The sequence below is a fragment of the Ursus maritimus genome, unplaced genomic scaffold (genome assembly GCF_017311325.1).
Source record: "Ursus maritimus isolate PB19 unplaced genomic scaffold, ASM1731132v1 scaffold_33, whole genome shotgun sequence".
NCBI lineage: Eukaryota > Metazoa > Chordata > Mammalia > Carnivora > Ursidae > Ursus > Ursus maritimus.
The window spans coordinates 9,914,837-9,936,904 of NW_024425897.1; the positions used below are offsets into that span (position 1 = coordinate 9,914,837).

The following is a 22,068-nucleotide window of genomic DNA, read 5'->3' on the forward strand; positions in this document are numbered from 1 at the left end:
CTTTTCATCTTGAAATACTTTGGTGTGCTTTCCTAAGAATAGGGATATTTTCTTACATAACTATGGTATCATTATCAGCTTCACAACTTTACACTCATAATACTTTCATCTAGTCTACTATCCATGTTCCGGTTTTGCCATTTGACCTAATAATGCCCTTTATAGCAATCCTCTCACCCCCGCCTTGTTCAGGACAGGATCCATGCAGGGTCAGGTATTGCACTTAGTTACTATGATTCTCTAGCCTTCTTTATCTTTTTTATTTTTATATTTTAAATATTTTATCCATTTATCAGAGAGTGAGCGAGCGCATGCACAAACAGGGGGAGTGGCAGGCAGAGGGAGAAGCAGGCTCCCCACTGAGCAAGGAGCCCGATGTGGGACTCGATCCTGGACCCTGGGATCATGACCTGAGCTGAAGGCAGACACCTAATCGACTGAGCCACCCAGGCGTCCCTGTAGCCTTCTTTAGTCTGAAAAGTTTTTCACTACCTTTCTTTGTCTTTTATGACATTCATATTTTAAGGAATATAAATCTTTTATTTTATTTTTTTAAAGATTTTATTTATTTATTCAACAGAGATAGAGACAGCTAGTGAGAGAGGGAACACAAGCAGGGGGAGTGGGAGAGGAAGAAGCAGACTCATAGCGGAGGAGCCTGATGTGGGGCTTGATCCCATAACGCCAGGATCACGCCCTGAGCCGAAGGCAGACGCTTAACCGCTGTGCCACCCAGGCGCCCCATAAATCTTTTATTTTAATTGAATGTTTCTCATTTTGTGTCTGTACAGTGTTTCCTCATGATTAAATGGAGGTTGTGTATTCTCAGTTACAGTACTGTATGTGTGAGGTTGTGTCCTTCTCAGGATGCTCTATTACATCTGGAAGCAAGCAGTGTCCATCTGTCCCTTATTGGTGATGTTAATTTTGATCACTCTTGTTGAGGTGACACCTGCTTTCTGTATAATTTCTACAGTTTCTCCCTTGCAACTCATAAACTGTCTGTGAGAGGCACTTTAAGACAATGAAAATGTCCTGCTGCTTATCAGGTTTCTCCATTGATTTAACATCCATTATGGTTTTTATCTGATATAATCTTTACCATTATAGTTTTTATCTGATATAATCTTTACTATAATGGCTGCAAAATGATGCCTGAAATGTGTTTTTAAATTTAGTAGCTCTAGAAGTTCTAAATCCCCTTATGTCTTGGACTGGTTTGGGAGTGCCGGTAAGCGTGAGTGTTGGCATGTTGAGGAGCCACACTGATGGGAATGAGGGAGAGGCTGAAGTGACCTCCTTGGTTTTAAGGTTTAGAAGTTGCCTTTTAGCCATTGAGGTTTGGCTTGCTTTTGAAAGATACTAACTACAACTCATATTTAAAAGGCTTGTTTATTAATCACTCAGTTTTAAACACTGTCTGCATTTGAAAAGGTGAAGTATTTTTTGCCCTAATTGAATCTAATTATATGTACCCAAAATTACAATTCATAATAGAATCGTTTGGTTCTCTACATGGTCACAGCTGAAAGTTTCAGTATACTGTATCTTATTTTGGATCTACAATTACTGATGTATTCTATTTGCGAAGTAGAGGGATTTTGAAATTATCATCAAACTGGCCAAAAGTTGTGCTATGATTTATTTTTGAGCTTGGCCTGATAGGTTATAACAAAACAAAAAGAACTTCTCCTAAACCTATTTCTTGACAACCTTTATAAAGCTTTGGTGGAAGACGTTAGAAGGGAAACATTACTTGTGAAAGAGAAGACTGCCATTTTACTTCAATAATTACCCTTAATCAATCTCAGAAGCGATTTCATCAGCCTAAAAATAAGTTTTCCACATGTCCATTTTTTTTCTTTTTGACATTTTGCACCATTGGCTAAAATTTGTTGGACCTCTTTTAATTATAAATGATGAACATGCGAATGGCCACCTCTGATGCTTTCTTGACTGTAGCTGTCACTGCTCCAGGAGGTAGGCACTCTTGAAATGGTGGCTTCCCTTAGGTTTCATTGTCAACTGTCTGCTAATTACATCCATACTTGTTTGGCTTTACAAAGGTGTCAGTTCTCAACCTTTGAGCAGTGTCAAGAGTGGCTCAAGAGACTGAACAATGCAATCCGACCACCTGCGAAAATAGAAGATCTCTTCTCATTTGCATACCACGCTTGGTGCATGGAGGTCTACGCCAGTGAAAAAGAACAACATGGAGACCTGTGCAGACCAGGTAGACCTTTCTAAAATGTGCACATGGTGGCTTTTTGGAACTACTGTTTGAAGTACCGTTCACATGAAATGGGACTCCTAAGCATACACGTATTCATTCAGTGTATATTTTAAGGAGCACCTAGCATGTGCCTGTCACTTCTGAGCTTAATAGAACACGTTTCCTGCCTTTCAGGGGAAAGGAAGAACACTAGATTTGGCATCACCATCTACTGGGCCTTAAAACAACTATAGTAAGGTATAATGGGTATTGTAAGAAGCCTAATGGAAGGGAGCCTTGAGTATTGTATACACATTTGGGAAGACTTCACATTCAAAGTAGCTTTTTAGTAGGCTTTCGGGTAGAATAAGTAAGGGTTCATTGATTAGAGAAAGGAGGAAAATGTTAACACAAGTTGCATGAACAAAGGTCCTGAGGTATATGAGGGTAGGGTACAGAATAGTGGCATAGAAAATGGCCTTTCCCTAACTTCTTGATTTTCAAGTCAGAGATTTCCTGTCATCACCCCTTTCATCTCCTAGGTGATGAAACAGTGGTCCAGAGAGGCCAGGTGACTTCCCTCAGGAGAAACAGAGAAGCTGAGCTTGTGCTGGAGCCCAGGCCTCCTGACTTCCCAGGATATCTTTGTTCCACTCTTTCTCCCTCAGAAATGGCTTGGATCAGGTTCATGTTATTTCTCCACATGTAGTTGTCTGTAAACTTTATGTTGCCATAAATAGAACTTTGCTAGTCCAACACTCAGTCTTTAGTGTATCCAGCCTGGAAGCTAAGTCTTTTTCTAAGCAGTGAGAAGTTGTGAACCTCCTTCCAATTCCGCTTACTCTTGGGACTTTTTTCTTTAAACCTTAGTTTTTAATCCTGAATTTTCAGTCTTAACCATTCTGCCCTTAAACATTTGAGGCTAATCTAGCTTTGCTTGCATCACTTTGTTTCCTGGCTCATTCACTGGTTGAAGTTTTTGGGTCATAATTAAACTATAACATAAGCTTCATCTTATTTTTAAAGATGCTTTGATATACTTTTGTTTGACCCTCATGACCTCATCAAGCAGGAGGATAGCTTGTGTCTTTGTTTTGGGAACCAAAGAAGTGGAACTCAGAGGTAAAGCCTGCTGCCAGGTCCCACTGCCAGTCAGCGACAGAGGACTTAACCCCAGTTCTCAGCTATTGAGAGTTGACTGTATGGGGTGCTGTGGATGCAGGGATGAAAAACAGGCACTGTCCTTGTGGAGCCACAAGGAAAGCTTCAGGAACCCAAGCTTACCCATGAGCCTGGGCAGGCCAGTGAAACCAGAGTCAGCCACAAGAGTCCACACCATTCTTGAAAGGGTATGAGAATGTGCTTATCCTTGAAAGGGTATGAGAATGTGCTTAAACTGTCTCTGACTTCGCTCCTACAGCGTTGCATCTTTTTCTTTTTCTTTCTTTATTGAGATGCCATTGTATTTTGTTGTTTTATGGCTCTTTTCAAGGTTTTTTTTTTTTTTTTTTTTTTTTTTTTTTGGTAAAATTTACATACAGTGAAATGCACAAATCTTACATGTATTTTTGCTGAATTTTTAGTCAGTGTGCCTTACTAAATTTTTAGTGTCTACCATTTCCTAAGATAATGAAATTAGTGAGTTTTATCTTGCTGTGTGGTGTTATAGAAGAACTTCAGTTGTTTAAGACTCCTAACCCTAAAGCGCATATCCCTAGTTTTAGGTTGGTTAGTCAATAAGCCTTGCTTTTTCTCCTAACCTGTTTTCTCACAGCTACAGACTGAAAATTCCTTATCTCTTTAGATGACTCCTTATTCCCTTGATAAAATTAGTTTCTTTTGGATTTGAGCCATCTCTTAGGATATTGCTAAGGTGTGCCAGGTCAGAACTTCACTCTTTTAATTATGGATGGCTATGTCTTGACCTGGGATGACTTCTGTCCCCAGATCCTTCCCTTCCTGATGATATCTGGTATTTGTTGGCCACCAGAACATACAGATGTCCACAGTGTTCTCTATCTTTTCATTAATTTGTGATGGATGGAGGTGTTTGGGGGGTAAAGTACTGATTTAAGAACTAGAGAACCTGAATTCAAAGCTGTACTTTTATCATTTAATTAAAAAAATAATACTGGGCAAGCCATTTATCTTCTCTGTACTTTAGTTTCCTTTGTTCTTCAGACTGGGATATTCCTGTTCTTCCTGCCCAAGGTGATCTGGGTATCCTGAAGATGAAATCTGTTATTGTTGATGAGTTCAGTTCAGTAAATATCTTGAGTGCTTCCTATATGCCATGGTTGTCAGAGCGTTTTGAAAATTATGAATATACAAGGTGATGCCATTGTAACTGATTGGTTAGAACTTTGTGAGTAAAGATTGTATTTTGTTTCTTCCTAATGTCACAGATCCACACTGAAGTTAACCTGCTACTGCTTACATGGAATCTTACTGTACTTCAGTGACTTGGTTTGAGTGTGTTTATATGTATGGCTTTTTCCTTTTTATATATTTTTACTGTGGAGTACAGAGGGAAAACTTGCTCTTAGTGAAAAATACTGTGGTGGCATTTTTAAAGCCAGTCAACCTGGTTCTTCTGTCTCCACCCAATATTGTTGAGTGTTGGTGGTGGCTACAGCATTACTCACCAAATATGAGCATACCAGACAACCACATTCTTACAAGTCATCTTTAGGGTGAGACAACGCTTGAGATATTTCAAGTAATGCCTTTGTATAATCTGCTCCGACATATGAGATCATAAGCATAGACTCTGAAGGGTTGAAATTAGTTTAGTCTTTCAGCAGTTAATAAAGCCTTTTATGGACTCTTCTCTGCCTAGTCTGCTAAGAGTAGAATGTGTCAGAAAGAAGGGAAATGGGAAAATTGCATCATTACCTTGTATTTGTATAAATCTTAAGTTTCTGACTGTTGAAGCTGTCATAGTTAAGCCAGTCATATTGTGGCCAAAGCTCTGAGTCTTTATCTGGTTTGGAAGACGTCTCAATATTGCTGTGGGAATTTACCTGTGAAACTTGCAAAAGTCTTTGCAAAAGTCTTGACTCCTAGACCCATTTCAAAACTCTCAAAAAGGAATGGACTGAAAGCTTAAAGCTTCTCTCCCATGTGCTCAGTTTTCTTCTCTTCATTGTAGCTGCCTTCTTGGTGATCATTCTGTACTCGAGCATTAGGCAGGGGCCCTGACAAATGACTGGGCAGTTCAGTTATTAGTTTAGTAGCATCAGACCTATCTCTCTAACCTCTCTTTTGTGAAACGCCCATTAAGCACATCTTGTTTAACCACGAACAGCATAAGACTCTGGGTCTTAACAGCTGTTGTGCAGCTGCCTGTTGAGTGTAAAGTCAAAGCCCTTACCAGCAGAGTCTGTCTTTTGAGTTTGAGTGTTGTCCAGTAAGTATACATTTAAATGACTATACTGGGACCTTTGTTCATAGAAAAGAGTGATTCCTCCTTCCATATTTGAAAATCCGGGAGGGCTGGTTCTCACCTTCTCTGATGCTGGTGCAGTTCTTCTTCCTCACTGGCTCTTCTATCCCAGACCTTTAGGCTGCCTATAATTGTGGGCTTGAATGCTCAGAATCACCCAGGGAGGTAGACTTTGGGGGGAAACTTTTTTTAGACTGCCTATTGACACTGGTTATGATAGAGGGTCTCGTTGCTTTAAAAAGGTTTTCATTCCCACTAAAATAAGAATTGCTGGACTGTTTGCATTTGTTGTACAAGAAATACTAAACATTAAAAAAGGACACATCCTCATTTGGGCATTGGGGGGAGGGCAGACAGGATGGTTAATATGGAAATTCAAAGCCAAACAAACTTATAACTGTAATATTTAAAATGGGATATTACAGTATATCTAATATTGAATCAATGGAAACCTAAGAATTTTTAGAGGGAAGTTCTTAAGGGAAATCAGCAAATAGATGTGTTTGGCATTCACTTTTCTAGCTGAATAAACATAAGGGAACTTCTAACACAGTTTGGCAAAAGCCAATTGAATTACTCATGTGTTTAAGGTCTGTTGCTAGATTTTTTTTTTTAAGCATTGCTTTTCACACTAAGTTGTGATCCACTTGTGGGTCATGAAATCAAAAGTTCTAAGGAATGAAATACAAAATGAAACATGTAGGATAGAAAAATATAAAAATGTATCACACAAAGTAAATGTGGGTAGTTTTGTGAAACTCTTTTTAAAATAAACATGTATTGGATTATGATGTAAAACCTAATTCTTATTTGGGTTGTGATGGTTAGTTTCAAAGTTAGGAACTCACTGTTTTTAGAGGATACAAAGGTAATTAAAATTCCTTGTTCTCAAGGAACTTGAATAACATGTTTTATGCTTGCTACGCAGTATATATTTCTTTGTGTAGCTCAGAATTTCATGCCCCTGATGGTGCGTCTAAGCTTTTCTTGGGGCAGATTGCCAGTGATGGTGGTGGTGGTAATTTGCCGGTGATTATTATAAATTAGAGGGTCCTTTTAGGGCATCCTGTGTGTTTATGCTAAGATTGGAGGTACTAATGTTAAGAGTCATTAATTAAAGTACTTTTACCTTTGCAAAGACTTGGAGCTGTATCACAGGTGGGAAAAATCTCAAGTAATGAACTTGGAAATTGTCATAGTTTTACAGTTTTTAGATTGGGATTAAAAGTGAAGGACTCTAATATTCTTGATGGTCACTATTCCTTGCGATTTGTAGACAGATGGCACCCCATTTCAGATAGCTTTTTTCCTATTTGAAAGCCTACATCACTTCCAAACTTTTCCAAAATGGGATGCATTCAGCTGATTATTTCTTCCTGAATCTCAGCACTTCATCTTTTTATAGCTCTCCTTCAGGAAACATATAATACCTAGTTTAAGCTCAAGAAAAGCAGTTTAAATGGGAAGTAGTTTTGTAGAATTGTCCTTCATTCAAGTAATTGCTATTTCCTATTCTGAAGCTCCTTTCCCAGGGAGAGTAAGGCTTTATACTTTGATCACCAAAGCAGTCTGCTTTGTGCTTTTATTTGTTATTGTAGTTTCTCCCAGCCCCCACCTTTATTTTACAACCTGTAGCACTACATATTAGAGATACTGCTTAATGATTTTTTATTTCTTTTACTGACCTAGGACTCTGTGTGTTTTCAAGAAAGAAAGTTATTTCAGATTTAATGAGTTTTATGTTAGGTTCACTTCTGCATTTGTTGCTTGCCGTCTTTAGGAAGAGAAAGCCAATTTCATTAGGGCAAATGTAGGCAGGTAATACTTGTTGGGGTGGATGTTCTTACAAATTCTTAGCGCTTTACTTAGATTGTAAAGTGTTTCCTGAGATTCCTGGGTGCTAGCAGTTACAGTTTCATGATCTCTTATCTGCAATTCTGTAATCTCTTAGGCTCTGAAAATCAAAAGATTTTTCTTATTTAGTGGCTTGACCTGATCTGAGCTGAAATGAAGCTATTTGTTGCTTTACTTATTCCATTTAGTGTGAATTATCCATGCATTTCACTGTAGAAATATTAATGTTTGATTAGTAGACCCTGTTGAGAGCGTTAAACTAATACTTATTATATACACCATCTTAAACTCCAGAAAACTCAAGTTTTGAAATCTGGCCCATCAGGTTTCTGATGAAGAGTTGTAGATTTGTATTACTATTCTTGGTGAACTTGTTGATTTTATTTTTTACGTATACTGTGAGTGTGGAAATAGGAGAGTAGCTACTATAGTGACATGGACTGGGTTTTGGAACTAGATGGACTTGCCATAATAACCTCTTTCAGTCTCCATTTTGTCCTCTGTAAAGTGAACTTGGTGATAACTACTCTGAGTGGGTAGTAGTGATTAAATGAGATAACATAATTCTTGATCAAAATTCCAAGATGTGGGAACAACGCAGGTGTTCATCAGTAGATGAATGGATAAAGATGTGGCATGTGTATACACACACACACACACACACACACACACACACAGGAATATTACTGAGTCATAAAAAAGAAAATTTTCCATTCTTGACAACATGGAGGGACCTAGAGGTTATTATGCTAAGTGAAAGAGAAGGACAAACACCATATGATTTCACTTATATGTGGAATCTAAAAATGAACAAACAAAAAAATAGATGCAGATTCATAAATACAGAGAACACACGGGTTCTCTGGTTGCCAAAACGTGGAAGGGGGATGGGCAAAATGGGTGAAGGGGATTAAGAGGTCCAAACTTCCAGTGATAAATAAGTTACGAGGATATAAAGTACAGCATAGGGAATATAGTCAGTAATGTTGTAATAACTGTGTATGGTGACAGATAGTACCTTCACTTACGATGAGCATTTCATAATGTATGTAATTGTTGAATCACTGTCATACACCTGAAACTAGTGTAAATTGTGTTAGCTGTAGTTCTGTTAAAAATTAATTTCCTCATTCCTTTATATAGTCTTATCCTGACAGGGACTTTTTAAACTAAAACTAAATATATGTTATTTATGTAACTGAGCAGGGTAGCTATGCTTTCATTCTACCTGTTTTGCAAAATGGTATTCATTTCTTTCTTTTTGCTGTCTTTGGCCCCTAGGGGAGCATGTAACGTCAAGGTTTAAAAATGAAGTGGAGCGGATGGGTTTTGATATGAACAACGCCTGGAGGATTTCCAACATCAATGAGAAGTACAAGTGAGTTGTGTCGGTGCCTGTGGACTGTGTTTCACAGCCAGTGCCTTTGCAAAAACCCCAGTTCTCATGTGGCAGAACATCTGAACTTAGACATTTTATTTCAATGGAATTTTATTTATTAAATCTAACTGCATGGTCTTCAGAGTACTTCTTGAGCCTTCTTTTCCCATTGCTGTCGCTGGAGTGGAAAAGTGATATTTCATAGGATTCCAGAACCTTCCTTTCCATCCCCTCCAGGCCTCTATTCTTCCTGGTGTGTGCATTTCCTAGACAATACCGTGTTCTCATGTAGGCAGGCAGTTTCCATTCGTCTCATCACTACTTGACATCACACTGGAGATAGAATCAGTGATCTCACAAGCAGTGATAAAACACTTAGAAGCTAGTTTTTATGACTAATTTTACTCCAGATTCTATGAAATAGGCATAAGTACTATTCTGTTCTTTCTAACTTCATAACTATGACCATTTAATCATTAAATATTAATAAAAGCACTATTAAATATTTCCCATTACTTATTCCCTTAAAAGGTGTAAGTACTTTGGTATGGAAGAGGCAGTTAACTGCTCTGATTTTAGTGGTCCAAATTTCTATAAAACAAAATTGTTCAGGAGATTTGAATTAATATTTTTCTCCTAAGATTCCCTCTAGCAGTTGGAAGCATTAATCGTTCGGTTTTTTGAATTGCCTCAATTTTCCTGGTCTGTTTATGGGTAGCCTTTCATTTTTCATTGGAAAAACTACAGCTGGTTACTGTATGCAGCTCTTCACATGGCCATTGACCAAGGAAGTAAGAACCTGGGGTATTGTGAAGAAACAGGAGCTACAGGCCTGTCATACCTTTTTGCCTGTTCTCAGTTACAAGTCAAAGCAGAGAATGAAGGTGGAGACTGGAGGAGAGGCCTCAGAGAGCTGAGACTGCCACAGGCTTTGCTCATGTATAGCCCTCCTTTTCTATGCTGGAAACTGCTTATCTACATATAAGCAGCTAGTATTTGCTAAAGAGGTCACTACTAAGTAGTGTACTACTTACAGGACAAGGAATATAATGATCAGAATATTGGGTGAAGTCAGAAAACCAAGTTAAGCTAAACTTGCTGAAAAAAAAATGTTTGAGTTCAAAAGCCATTTGTTTTTCAAAATTGCTCTTCAATATGGGTTTTAAAAATTAACTTTTGTCTTAGAGTCCACTATTTCTACCTGAAACCAGTCTTCAGGACACTGGAAAGTTCTTCCTACTACAAAGAGGGGAGAGCTAAATTTACTCTTAAGGTTTAAACAAGATAAAAGAAATAAGACAAAAGAACAAGACTCATGGTTAGCATATTAACTATGGTCACGTTGTCCCAGGTTATTTTTAGGAGTCTGTGGGTGTTAAGTTTATAGAGCTACTCTTGGTTGTAGATATTCTCTTGGTTCAGTGGCTTTTAAATTCCTGATATTTAATCTTCTGGAAATTGAGAACACGATGGAGGTATTTAGTGCAGAAGGATCAAAACCCCCAATTCCTAAGCTACTTGGTGTTTTCTGCATCTTCCTCCAATGCATAAGGTAGGCTAGGGCCAGGCGGTGGTGGTGCAGGAGGAGGAGGAATTTGTGTATTTTAAGATTTGGGTTAAAGGTCGTCTTGCCTTCACTTTTGAAAAGGAATATTGGAAAGACATTGTCCTTAAGTGAAAAACCTGTCAGAACTGCTTTTTAGGGCACCAGCTTGACTAGAAGACAGCTCCTGTCTTCCTTCCTAACGTAAACAGCTTTCCCCCCCCTGAATATAATTCTGAAGTATGTTTTATAGAAATCATGATTAATAGCTTACTCACATGACTAACTTGGGTCATTGGGGCTGTGATTATGTATGCAAATGTCCTGACTTATGGTACTGCTTCTGCATACCCATGCCTGCACCTGTTACCTATAATTAGGACACATCAAAGAATATGTTAGTAATTCTGTAAGGGCTCTGAAAACTTGAAATTGTGGGCTTTTGTCCTTCTTCACATGTTTCCCTTTGACAGAAGCCTGAAAGAGTGAGGGGGTCTGGTAGAGGTGACAGACTCACTTCTGTAGTTGGACTGTGCACTTTGTGTAGTTAAGAAATTACCTGTATGTTTGTTACAACAGAAAGTTACAGTGAAGAAACTAAGTAACTGCGTGTGGACTCCCCTTATATCACAGATGTTAAGATCACCAAATTCCCAAAGGCAGCCTAAAGTGAAACAGTCCAAGATAGTATTACGTAACATATACGTAAGTAAACACCTAAGGCGAATAGTTCTGCTGAGTAGGCCAAGACTCAACTAAAGCTCCTTATTGCCTTTTAACTGGCTCTGGGGTAGCTTGATCAGCATCCTTATGCTGGCTCACCTAGTGTCTCTCCCTCTTCTCCCTCCCTGTCTCCTTCCCCCACTCCCTCTTTCTCACCTTCCCTGTTAGGCTATGTGGTAGCTATCCACAGGAGCTCATAGTGCCTGCCTGGATCACCGACAAAGAACTAGAGAGTGTAGCAAGCTTCAGGTCCTGGAAGCGCATCCCTGCTGTCGTCTACAGGTAAGTAAGCCTGGCCAGGCCCAGCCTGGTCTGGTGCTACTGCCCACTGCATGTGATCTGCTGCTCTGCAGCCGCTAACCTGGGAAGGAAAGGAAGGGTTCAGAGAACTTCCCAGGCAATTTTGTGCTTCCTTATTGTTAAAGCCACTCTTCAGTGACACACCAGTACTTACCACATCCAGAGTACTTGCTGATGGTTCAAGTGATAAGAAAAATTTAATAGAGAAGTGGCTCGTCTTGCTATTTTAAGATCCTCTGACATTCTATGGGAAGGTAATGTGTTACTGCATTTAGCTTCCACTGTTGGCCTTTGGATTGAGAAAGAGGAGTTCTGGAAAGTGAGAGTTGAGTCATTTGTGATTGTCTTTGTGGTCGAAACTTTGACACATGAAAGAGCTTTGTTTTTAGAGGGAGCAGTTAAAGAAGGCAGCTAGAGCTTGGCTAGATGGAAGATCTTAAAGATCAAAGGCACGAGAGCCAAGGGAGGCAAGTTCTAGAAGGGGATGGTGGCGTGGTGTCGAGCACAGGCTTGGGAGTTCAGATCTTTTCACTGATGCTCTTGCTAAGGCAGCTTGAATAAATTCCCTAACTGACCTCAGCCTGTTCCTAATTAGTAAAATGGGAATGAAGGTCTTACTGTGTAGGTATGCTGTGCCACCTGAATGAATCTGTAAATACTGGGCTTCCCTAAGCAGTACATGGAGTAGGTTGTATTCCTGGGGCTGCTTTCATATATAATTCATGGAATAGCTCAGTTCTCAAGGACTCAGTTTAAGATTTGAAGAAGTCATTTTCTCTTATTTTGAAATTGTTTAAGATGTCATCTCTTTATAATATTTATATTCTCCATTACATTTTTCCAGTTTGCAGACTTTTTGGGCTTTCCTTGAATTTGGGCCCAACCAGTGGGGCTTAGAGACTTTCATGCCAGGAAGCATTCCGTTGAAATACTGAGGTTGTAGGGAGGGATTTATCTCCTTGTGGAATTTCCACCGAGGTAACCAGCTTGTTCATTTAGTCCACCGATGGTAAATTCCGTTGAAATACTGAGGTTGTAGGGAGGGATTTATCTCCTTGTGGAATTTCCACCGAGGTAACCAGCTTGTTCATTTAGTCCACCGATGGTAAATTCTGATGGCCATCCTGAATAGAGAGAGATGAAAAAGTATTTGTTTCTGGCCCAGTGGAATCCATTAAGTTTTCAATCTCAATTTTCATCACTGTTGTTTTCAGACACCCCTAGAAAAGTAGGTCACCAAATTTTACCTATCACTCAAGTGGCAAGGATGACACAGGAATTAGAGAGCAGGGAAAGCTGAAAGGATTTGTGTCTTATCAGTGATCGGCCTAGCTCAAATAGGGAAAGCAGCCAGCTGCTGCTCTGTGGCCAACAGCTGTGTTAGATCAGCAGCCCTGGCATTTGTAGGGTTTGCTGACTTTGAGCATAAGGGGGAAGGACTGTCATTTTCAAAGTACAGGGCTTTAGGTGGATTCTCCTTGTTGGTAGAGAAGCCCATAAGTGCAAGTTAAAAACTTCTTAGAATAAACGGGGGAAACCTTTTTTTCCCTTCTAAAATTTATTCTAGTGCTATGTTTGTTTGTTTTTTTCCCTAGCCCTGTCTAGAGACTATATATATATAAATGAAATTTATTTCCAGTTTCTCTGAGAAAATCTGCTCTCAGAGGATTACAAATGAAAGTTCTTGGTATAAAAAAAAGAAGAAGAAGAAAGTTCTTGGTATAGTTCACACAAAATCAGATAGGCTTCTAGGAACTAGCCTCTGTTTTGGAACATGTGTCTTGTATCTCTGAGCCCCAAACTGGGTTGTTAAATTGTTGGGGAGCGTTGTAAGGGATATATAGAAGAATGTTTTGGGGATACTCTGTGAGTGTCTGCTTTGCCAGCCCAGGTGGCAAGATGCTTCTGAATCCAGCATACTTTACTGAATTTAATTGTATGTAGATTTCAGTAATGCTTCCTGAGGTTGCTAGCAGCAGTTACTTGACAGCACCATGCTGAACCAGAGCCTGATTAGTGTTTTTCCCCCCACTGTGATGAGAGAGTGTTTAATTGGATTTATCCCTGAAGACAGAGATTGCTCTAACACAGCAAGATGGTGCAAAGGGCATCCATCTGTAGTGCAAGTCACAGCTCCCCCTCTTTGTGCATTGAATGGTTATTAGAAATTTCTAGTCCTTTAGTGAGCTTGCGTAATATTAACTTAGGGATAGTTTAAATATTTATGTGTTTTGGTATAAAATTGAAGCATTCAGTGTTCATTAGGGGACTCATCCATCGAATATCTTAATTTTCATACTTTTTCCTCGTTCTTTTTGTTAAAGGTAGAAATGCTCTTTAGTGATTTTTAGCTGTATTGTTTTAGTTCTTGATCATGCAGTCAGAAGCATTTTGGAAGACTGCAGAAAACTGCTTATTACAACAGCTCAGTGCCATGACCCTTTGAACCCAAGATCCAGGCTGAAGAGTGCCATCTTCTGTTACTCTTGGGCACTGCTGGGAGCATTGCAGAAAAGGAGGGTGCTCAGGAAAGGCCCTGCCAGCCTCTTTTGTGAAGGTTTGGCATCAGTCAGCTCTGTTGTTTCCCAGCGCCTATTATATATGCTAGTAGGCATTTTAGGAATTAGGTTTTATTTCCAGTTGAGCTCCCTTCAGCCCGTGAGCCAATTGAGCATATTGGCAAGTGCTTTCTATTACTTGTCTCTCTCTTCTGGTGGATTTAAAAACTACAGGCAAACTGATGGTTCCAGTGGAATATGGTTCTTGTTGAATTTCATTGATTGCTGGTGAGCTTTAGGATTAAAAACAAAAATTGTTCTCTCATTGTTCCTTGAAGATGACAAACAGATGCAGTAGTATGTTTTGTTTAAATCTGTCTCCTCCATATGTGTTATATGTGTGTAGGAATATATGTATAGATTTTTTTAAAGATTTTATTAATTTGAGAGAGAGCATGTAAGGTGGGGGAAGAGCAGAGGGAGAGGGGCAAGCAGACCCTGTGCTGAGCTTGGAGCCTGAGGTAGGGCTCCCATCTCAGGGCCCTGAGATCATGACCTGAGCCAAAACCAAGAGTTGGATGCTTAACCCACTGAGTCATCACCAGCCCCTGTATTTAGATTTTAATGGGAAGTAAGACACGGACACTGCCCCTCTGGGAGATAGAATTGGGGGGCATTTAAATTTTTTGCTTACCAGCTTCTTACTCTGCTAACTTAGTTTTATAATGAACCAATTACTTTTATAACTTTTTATTTTTTTATTATTTTTTAAAGATTTTATTTACTTGTCTGAGAGAGGGCACAAGCAGGGGAAGCTACAGGCAGAGGGAGAAGCAGGCTCCCCGCTGAGCAAGGAGTCTGATGTGGGACTCAGTCCCAGATCCCTGGGATCATGACGTGAGCTGAAGGCAGCCACTTAACCGACTGAGCCACCAGTGTGTCCCTACTTTTATAACAAACAATCCCCATAGCCCCAGGTCAGTAGTAATCTGCTTTGTCTCTACAGATTTGCCTATTCTGGACACTTCTAATAAATGGAATCATACAATATGTGGCATTTTGTGACTGGCTTCTTTCACTTAGCATAACATATTCCAGGTTCATCCATGTTACAGCATTTATTGGAACTTTATACCTTCTGATTGCCACATACACTTTTGTAACTTCTTTTTTTTTAAAGATTTTATTTATTCACTTGACAGAGAGATCACGAGCAGGGGAAGTGGGAGAGGAAGAAGCAGGCTCCCAGCGGAGCAGGGAGCCCCATGCGGGGCTCGATCCCAGGTCTCTGGGATCATGCCCAGCCGAAGGCAGACGCTTAACGACTGAGCCACCCAGGCGCCCACTTTTATAACTTTTTAATTGCTAAAATTGCTTAACTAAATTCCTAACTAGGAAAAGACTGGGTTTTAATATCATCTTAAAGTAGACTTTTGAGTAAGATTTCTGGTCTTAATTTTTAAAAAAAGGATCTATCAAAAAAAAAAAAAAGGATCAGAGTATGGTTTATTGAGGTTTATGCTGTTCCTTCTGAGAGCTTAAGGAAAGGTAGCTGGTGCATTGAGCTATCTGCCTATAATAAGAGCAATTTGTGAGTCATGAAATCTCAGGAGAGTTTGTAGAGTAGTCCACTGTGGGCCGGGTAAGTGTTTTGAGTCCCAAAGGTGGGACCTTGTTTTGAAAAGAATCCCCAAGCCAATCATAAGAGCACAGTTCCTGTAGTGGGCCCTCAGAAGTTGTTGTGGAAACAAGTTTTTCTCTGTCAGCGTCTATTAGGCTAGGATATTCAGGTGCAGTATTAAAAAGGAGAGATTAATGTTTCAATATTGAGGAGCAGAGTTAAGTGTATTTGTAGATTATTTTTTACCCAATTTTCCAAATATAAATTTAAAGATTGAAACATTTACTTTATGAATGTAAATTTGTTTTTTCTAAGAGCACACATTTATCATTTTGTTAGTAACTTTACAAAGGTCTCTAAAATACGATTTTTAAGAAAGATTCAGATAGGTTTTGTTGTTTATTCTTGTTGCTATAGAAGATTTCTACCCTGAGAGGACTTGAAACTAAGCCATCATTTACCTGTATTCAAGCTCTTCATTAAGGCATTTAAAATCCACTACCTTACTTGTGTGAGCACAGAGCATCGGAATGGGGCCACTGAGATGGGTATAGCTCTGTGTCTTGTTCCTTGCACAGGCACCAGAGTAATGGAGCTGTCATTGCCCGCTGTGGACAGCCAGAGGTCAGCTGGTGGGGCTGGCGAAATGCTGATGACGAGCACCTGGTGCATTCGGTAGCCAAAGCTTGTGCCTCTGACTCCCGATCAAGTGGCAGCAAGCCGTCGACTAGGAACAGTTCTCGAGACTTTCCCAATGCAGGAGACCTTTCTGATGTGGAGTTTGGTAAGATGCTCTCTGGACCCAATGGCAGCAGTTTTTAGAGTATCTGTGAGAACTTTTTCTTGAAGTGGCCTTTTCCTTATAAGACATATAATTTGTTTCATAGGAGAGAGAGGGTGAAGCTTCAGTTGATGGGATTATTTGAGGAGTCGTAGGTCTTGACAAAGATCCAGAAGACTGTTTCAGACTTGGCTTAAGAGGGCTAGTGTGTTGGTTGTCTTTCTAATCATTGGGACAAGAATGGGGTATATATGTGATAGGGGACTTGGAATTTCTCCGGACCGTGGCAGGAGACACCAGCCTTCATTAAAAGACTATACACGTAGACATGAGATAAAGGAGATTGTAGACAAAACAGAAGATAAACAGAGAAGTCTTAGTAGCAAGGTTCTGGTTAGATGGGTTTCACTTAATCGAGGGTTTTTGTTTATTTTTTTCCTTGGTGTTGTGGTAGGTGTTTTTGGCTCTTATTTTGCACAATTCTGGGAGAGATGGGTTCGTTTAGTTTTTTATCCTCACTCCTGATGTTCCTAGATTCTTCTCTATCAAATGCTTCAGGAGCAGACAGTTTAGCCATCCAACCGCAGAAGCTTTTGATCTTGGATGCACGCTCCTATGCAGCAGCTGTGGCGAACCGAGCCAAAGGAGGAGGCTGTGAATGCCCAGGTGAGGTGTGCGGTGCTTTGTTCCCTAACACTTTTCTTGTGAGTCGAGCACAGGCCCAGCTGGGTCTTAGTTTTCAATTTGAAATGAATAGCAAACCATGTTCCTCAGCCTATTTGAGAGAGCCGGAGCTGTTTGGATTCTTAACACTGTAGTTTCTTTTCAGGGAAGAAATGGAGGAGGAGGTGCAGTGAAACCAAATAATCTTCCTTGCTAACCTTTAGGTGATAAAGAAAGTAAATCCTCCCCATGATAAGGCCTGTTCATGTTTGGAAGCTGCTGCTTTAGTGGCTCAATTTCTCAGCCTTCTAAAAGCTTTTTGTTGCCTTTGACAGTGGGTTTACTCATCACTGACCTCACAGAAAACTTCCCACATGGCTTCTACTTAGAAAACCTGGGGTGGAAATTGAAGCAGTAAATCGAGAACGCTAGCAGTGCACCTCTGTCCTGACCTATAGGGCCCCCACTGTTTGCTGACTTGCTCCAAGCAGGGACCCCTTCAGTGCCAGCTGTGCGTCGATGGAGCACGTAGAGGCTCCAAGCTCCTTATTCGGATGTGATCTCACCTGGAAATTAAAAGCAGTTGTATGAAGGTGAAATGTGAATGCATAAAATGCATTGTTCTGCCAGGTTCTTCTCAAAGAGATTCCAGAACTACAAGTTAGATGTGACCCACGAAGTCAACCTGGGGGAGATGGAAGGCTATAGATCTTTTTCTTAAAAAATAAGAGCTTCTGTTTTATGTCCATATCTTCACAAATCTAACTTTCCTTTTTGCAAAAACAGCTAAATTCAAGCGCTGTTTTTCCTCTCATAAAAGGACTAGACTAATAGGCATCAAAACATTGCAGTTTCATTAGTCAGCAACTATAATGGATTTGCTTTATAGCCTCCTTACTGCTTTTAAATTTGGCCATGTGGGCTTTAAATTCAACATATTTTTGTTCTCTCTGTTGTTATTCTCTGCAGAGTATTACCCAAACTGTGAAGTCGTGTTTATGGGGATGGCAAATATTCATTCAATTCGGAGGAGTTTTCAGTCCCTGCGGTTGCTGTGCACACAGATGCCAGATCCGGGAAAGTAAGACCTTGACCTTAGCTTTAATTTTGCCTTTTTTTTTTTTTTAATGAGTTTGGAGGTGTCTTTTCTTCTGTTTCTTGGTACACTTCAGTTTTATTTTCAGTCCCTGTGGGCATTCTCCTATCTGTGTTAGGAGCACAGTAGCACAAAGGAGATGCTGGGAGAAAGATCTAGCCCTTTGAAAGGTTTAAAGATGTGGAGCACAAACAGATCTTGGTCCTCAGAAACCCTGCCTTCTTGTTTTTCCTGGGACCTCTTCTCTTTTACATTGTTTTTGGCTCATTTTTAATTCTTTGGTTTTTGACATCCTGTAGGTAACACTTATCTGCTCCCCTCAAGGGAACTGGTAGAATACAAGATAACTTAGGAATGGTCTGTAAAACAAATATGGACAGATAAATATTTAAAAGCCCCTGTTTTACTATTTCAGGAAGCCAGAAATGGTGCCAGAGAAGACAGAATTTTCTCTTTTCTGGTGTTGGTGCTGGAGCCCATAGCTGTTTCCCTGGGTTCTGTTCAGTAGATCTGATCATATCAAGTTTTGCAGAATTCCTTGATTTATTCAATCAAATGGCTGCCTGAACCACTTGTACTAACTCCTAGTAGTAGTAAGTGATTAGATTCATCACAGTTGGAATCAACCCAGAGGATGAAGCAGTTATCTTTGGGGAAAAAGCCTGACCAAAGAATGAGCCTGCTGCTCTCCTTTGGGAATTAGCAACTTGTGTCTGCTACACATTTACAGAAACCAGCCAGTAGTGCTCTCTTCCCCAAAGGTGGGGCGTAGAAGGAGCCTGGCTGAGGTCTCAGAAGATCTGCCACTAATTGTGTGACTTTGGCCAGGTGGCTTAATTACTATGGGTATCAGTTTTTCTATTTATAAAATGATGAAAGGGACAGAATCAGTACTACCTGATCTCAGATACCTTCCATATATTAAAATTCTTTCTTAAAAAAGCTCTTTTTTAAACCCAGAGTCAAAAAGATGTAATTGGCCCTCACCTGGTCCAAATGAATGTCTGCAGATTTTATTAAGGAAAAAGGTAATGTTTCCCTCTATTTGGCAACAGATCATAAGACAGTACTGAAGCCTTCCTTGTGAGTCAAACGAAGCCCTGATAGTGGTGATATCAGGTATAGTCAAGCCCCGCAACACTTGATTGAGGCTGTGGAACCACAAACCTGATCACGTTTTGGAGAAATTAAGAGCTTTTGGGGGTGGGCATGTAGGGAGTGGAATCCATGACAGGGCACAAGAAACAAAATGTCAGCAGAGTTAAAAAACAGGTGTGATCAGCTTGTGATTACTTCCAAGGGGTAATTCTTGGGATCTGATACTTCCTGAAGGTCTTTTCGAAAAAAGGTTCTTCTAGATCCCTGCTGAATCCAGTCTATGTTAAATCCAATAACACTGTGTAGCCATTGGTATACTAATTTATGTGAGTCTTCAGTCATTAGCTTGGGCTAACCCAGTTTCAGTCAATACGAATTCAAGACTTTAGTGGTAGGTGTTAGGGTGTGGGGAGCAGGTGCTGTTGTCTGCATTGTTCTTTTTTTTTTTTTTTTTTTTAATGATTTTTTATTATATTATGTTAGTCACCATACAGTACATCCCCGGTTTCCGATGTAAGGCTCGATGATTCATTAGTTGTGTATAACACCCAGTGCACCATACAATACGTGCCCTCCTTCCTACCCATCACCGGTCTATCCCATTCCTGCATTGTTCTTGATTGTGGCATCGGGCTTACATCTCCTTAGAGACATGTTTGTATGTGTGAGTTTTCTATACTTTTTTTTTTTTTTAAGAACTTGTAGGGCACAGTTGCTGATCATTAAATATAAGTACCTACTGTTCTACAATGTCGGAAGTGGCTTCATTTCCTTCAGAAGACTCCAGAAAGAACTACTTATACTGGGCATATACCTACCATGGACTGAAAAATATTAAATATTAATTCTCAGAAACTAGCCGTAAGATTTTTGGAACAAAAATTCTATTAATTACTGTCCTTTCTCTAAAGCTGTCTCTGTTGCATAGTAGGGCTTAAGCCTCATCTTTGTACATGCTTTATAAAGACAGAAATTTGTTTGTTTTGGCAGTGTTTTATTTGGAGGGAAAGATCCTTGGGAATTGCTTTTTGATTTCACGGGTATTTGGCATGATGCAGTAGATCATAAAAATCAGCATTTCCTTATCCCCTTCTGTTTTATTTTTATAGTTGGCTCTCAGCCCTCGAAAGCACAAAATGGCTCCATCACCTGTCTGTGCTTCTGAAGTCCGCACTTCTGGTAGTGCACGCCGTGGATCGTGATCAGCGGCCAGTACTAGCACACTGCTCAGATGGCTGGGACCGCACTCCCCAGATTGTGGCATTGGCTAAGCTCTTGCTCGATCCGTATTACCGAACCATAGAGGTGGGTGCATCCGAAGAGTAGGATTTGGTACATCAGTATGAGTGGGAGAAACCTTGGAGGGTTTTATGATCAGTTTTGGTCTTGGTGGTTAGGCCTAAAGAAAGTGAAATTTGTTTTAAAATCGTTGCTCCTTTACCTTGAGCCACGTTGTGGTGGTGCTTCCCACAGTTCTTGTGCCTTTTAAAATGGAGCAGATTGTGGATAACAAGGTATTGAGAATACAGACGTGTTTTCCTTTGCAGTCTATCTACTTGGAAAAGTTTTGGCTACCCCAGGAAAATGGGGCTACTGTAGAAGGATCTTGGCATGCTCAGTATGATAATTGGTCCGGATATCACTACAGTGTTCTGTGGAGAAAGAGCCCTACTCTGAAAGAACCACATGTTGGGTTAAAGATGTAAGAAAAGCCATAAAGGTGCCCTAAAATACATGTAAATCTGGGCTAGGGAAAGATACTAGAAACAAGGCCTTATAAGTACAACACGAAATACAGACATTAAAAAATTTTTTAAAATTTAGAAAAGTGGCTTTTATACTGTATAGTGAATGAAAGTAGACTGAAGAAAGGCTTAGATAAATGCTTAGTATCCTTTTGATGATTATAGAATGGAGTTGAGGGAAGTGGGAAATTGCCCTAAGTGCATGTTCCATGGAGCCTTTGGCTGTGGGGCTTGGTCAGGGCCTCCTGTTGTGCTTACTGGGAGGTTGTTAAAAGGTATTATTGCTGTTAGTCCCGACAGGCTCAAGACTGTTATAGTCTCCATAGACAAGAACACATGGTCTCTCCCGGGTGTTCCCTGCAGGGTTTCCAGGTCCTCGTGGAGATGGAGTGGCTGGATTTTGGCCACAAGTTTGCCGACCGGTGTGGGCATGGGGAGAATTCCGATGATCTAAACGAGCGCTGCCCAGTGTTTCTGCAGTGGCTTGACTGCGTCCATCAGCTTCAGAGGCAATTTCCTTGCTCTTTTGAGTTCAATGAAGCATTCCTTGTGAGTTCGGGCTTGTAATTCTTCATTTTGGGGACCTTCTAACATTATGGGGTATCAATGCAAATGTTAGTGTGCAAGTTTTCACATGAAACTATGCGTTCTTTTAAGAATTTAATAAGGACCCATTCTTTTTCCCAGTTTTAATTAAAAGCAGTAAATGTGTGTTCAGTGAATGTAGGTGTGTTAGGTTTGCATAAAGTCTTTCAGTTGTTTTAAACTTAGCTTTTAAAGTAGATGATAGAAGTCTTAAATACTTAGAGAAATAATGGGGGTGCCTGGCTGGCTCAGTTGGTGAAACGTGTGACTCTTGATCTCGGGGTTGTTAAGTACGAATCTCCTGATGGGTGTAGAGAGTACTTCAAAATAAAATAGAGAAATAATAGAATATCTTCTCCTTCCAATCCATCTGCCAACCCCCTTGCTCCCCCCCGCCCCGCTTGTGTCCCATACCCACGGCCCTCTTTCCTTTGACAGAGGACTCACTGTCCTTGCCCTCTTCCAGCCCCTCCGTCCATTGCTGCACCGGCTCCCACTGTCTTTCCTCTGCTCAGCTGCATGGTGC

The 22,068-nt window shown here is 40.2% G+C and overlaps 1 protein-coding gene across 8 annotated transcripts in view; it reads left to right on the forward strand.

Moving 5' to 3' along the window:
* Positions 1-22,068, forward strand: part of MTMR3 (myotubularin related protein 3) — a 137,016-nt gene that overhangs the window by 102,048 nt on the left and 12,900 nt on the right. For all 8 annotated transcript variants that reach the window (XM_040619725.1, XM_040619724.1, XM_040619727.1 and 5 more), the window contains 8 exons: positions 2,067-2,233; positions 8,793-8,889; positions 11,324-11,437; positions 16,153-16,358; positions 16,890-17,021; positions 17,988-18,099; positions 20,322-20,517; positions 21,321-21,506. In XM_040619725.1, coding sequence (XP_040475659.1) covers positions 2,067-2,233; positions 8,793-8,889; positions 11,324-11,437; positions 16,153-16,358; positions 16,890-17,021; positions 17,988-18,099; positions 20,322-20,517; positions 21,321-21,506 — 1,210 coding nt within the window. The remainder of the gene's footprint in view (positions 1-2,066; positions 2,234-8,792; positions 8,890-11,323; positions 11,438-16,152; positions 16,359-16,889; positions 17,022-17,987; positions 18,100-20,321; positions 20,518-21,320; positions 21,507-22,068) is intronic.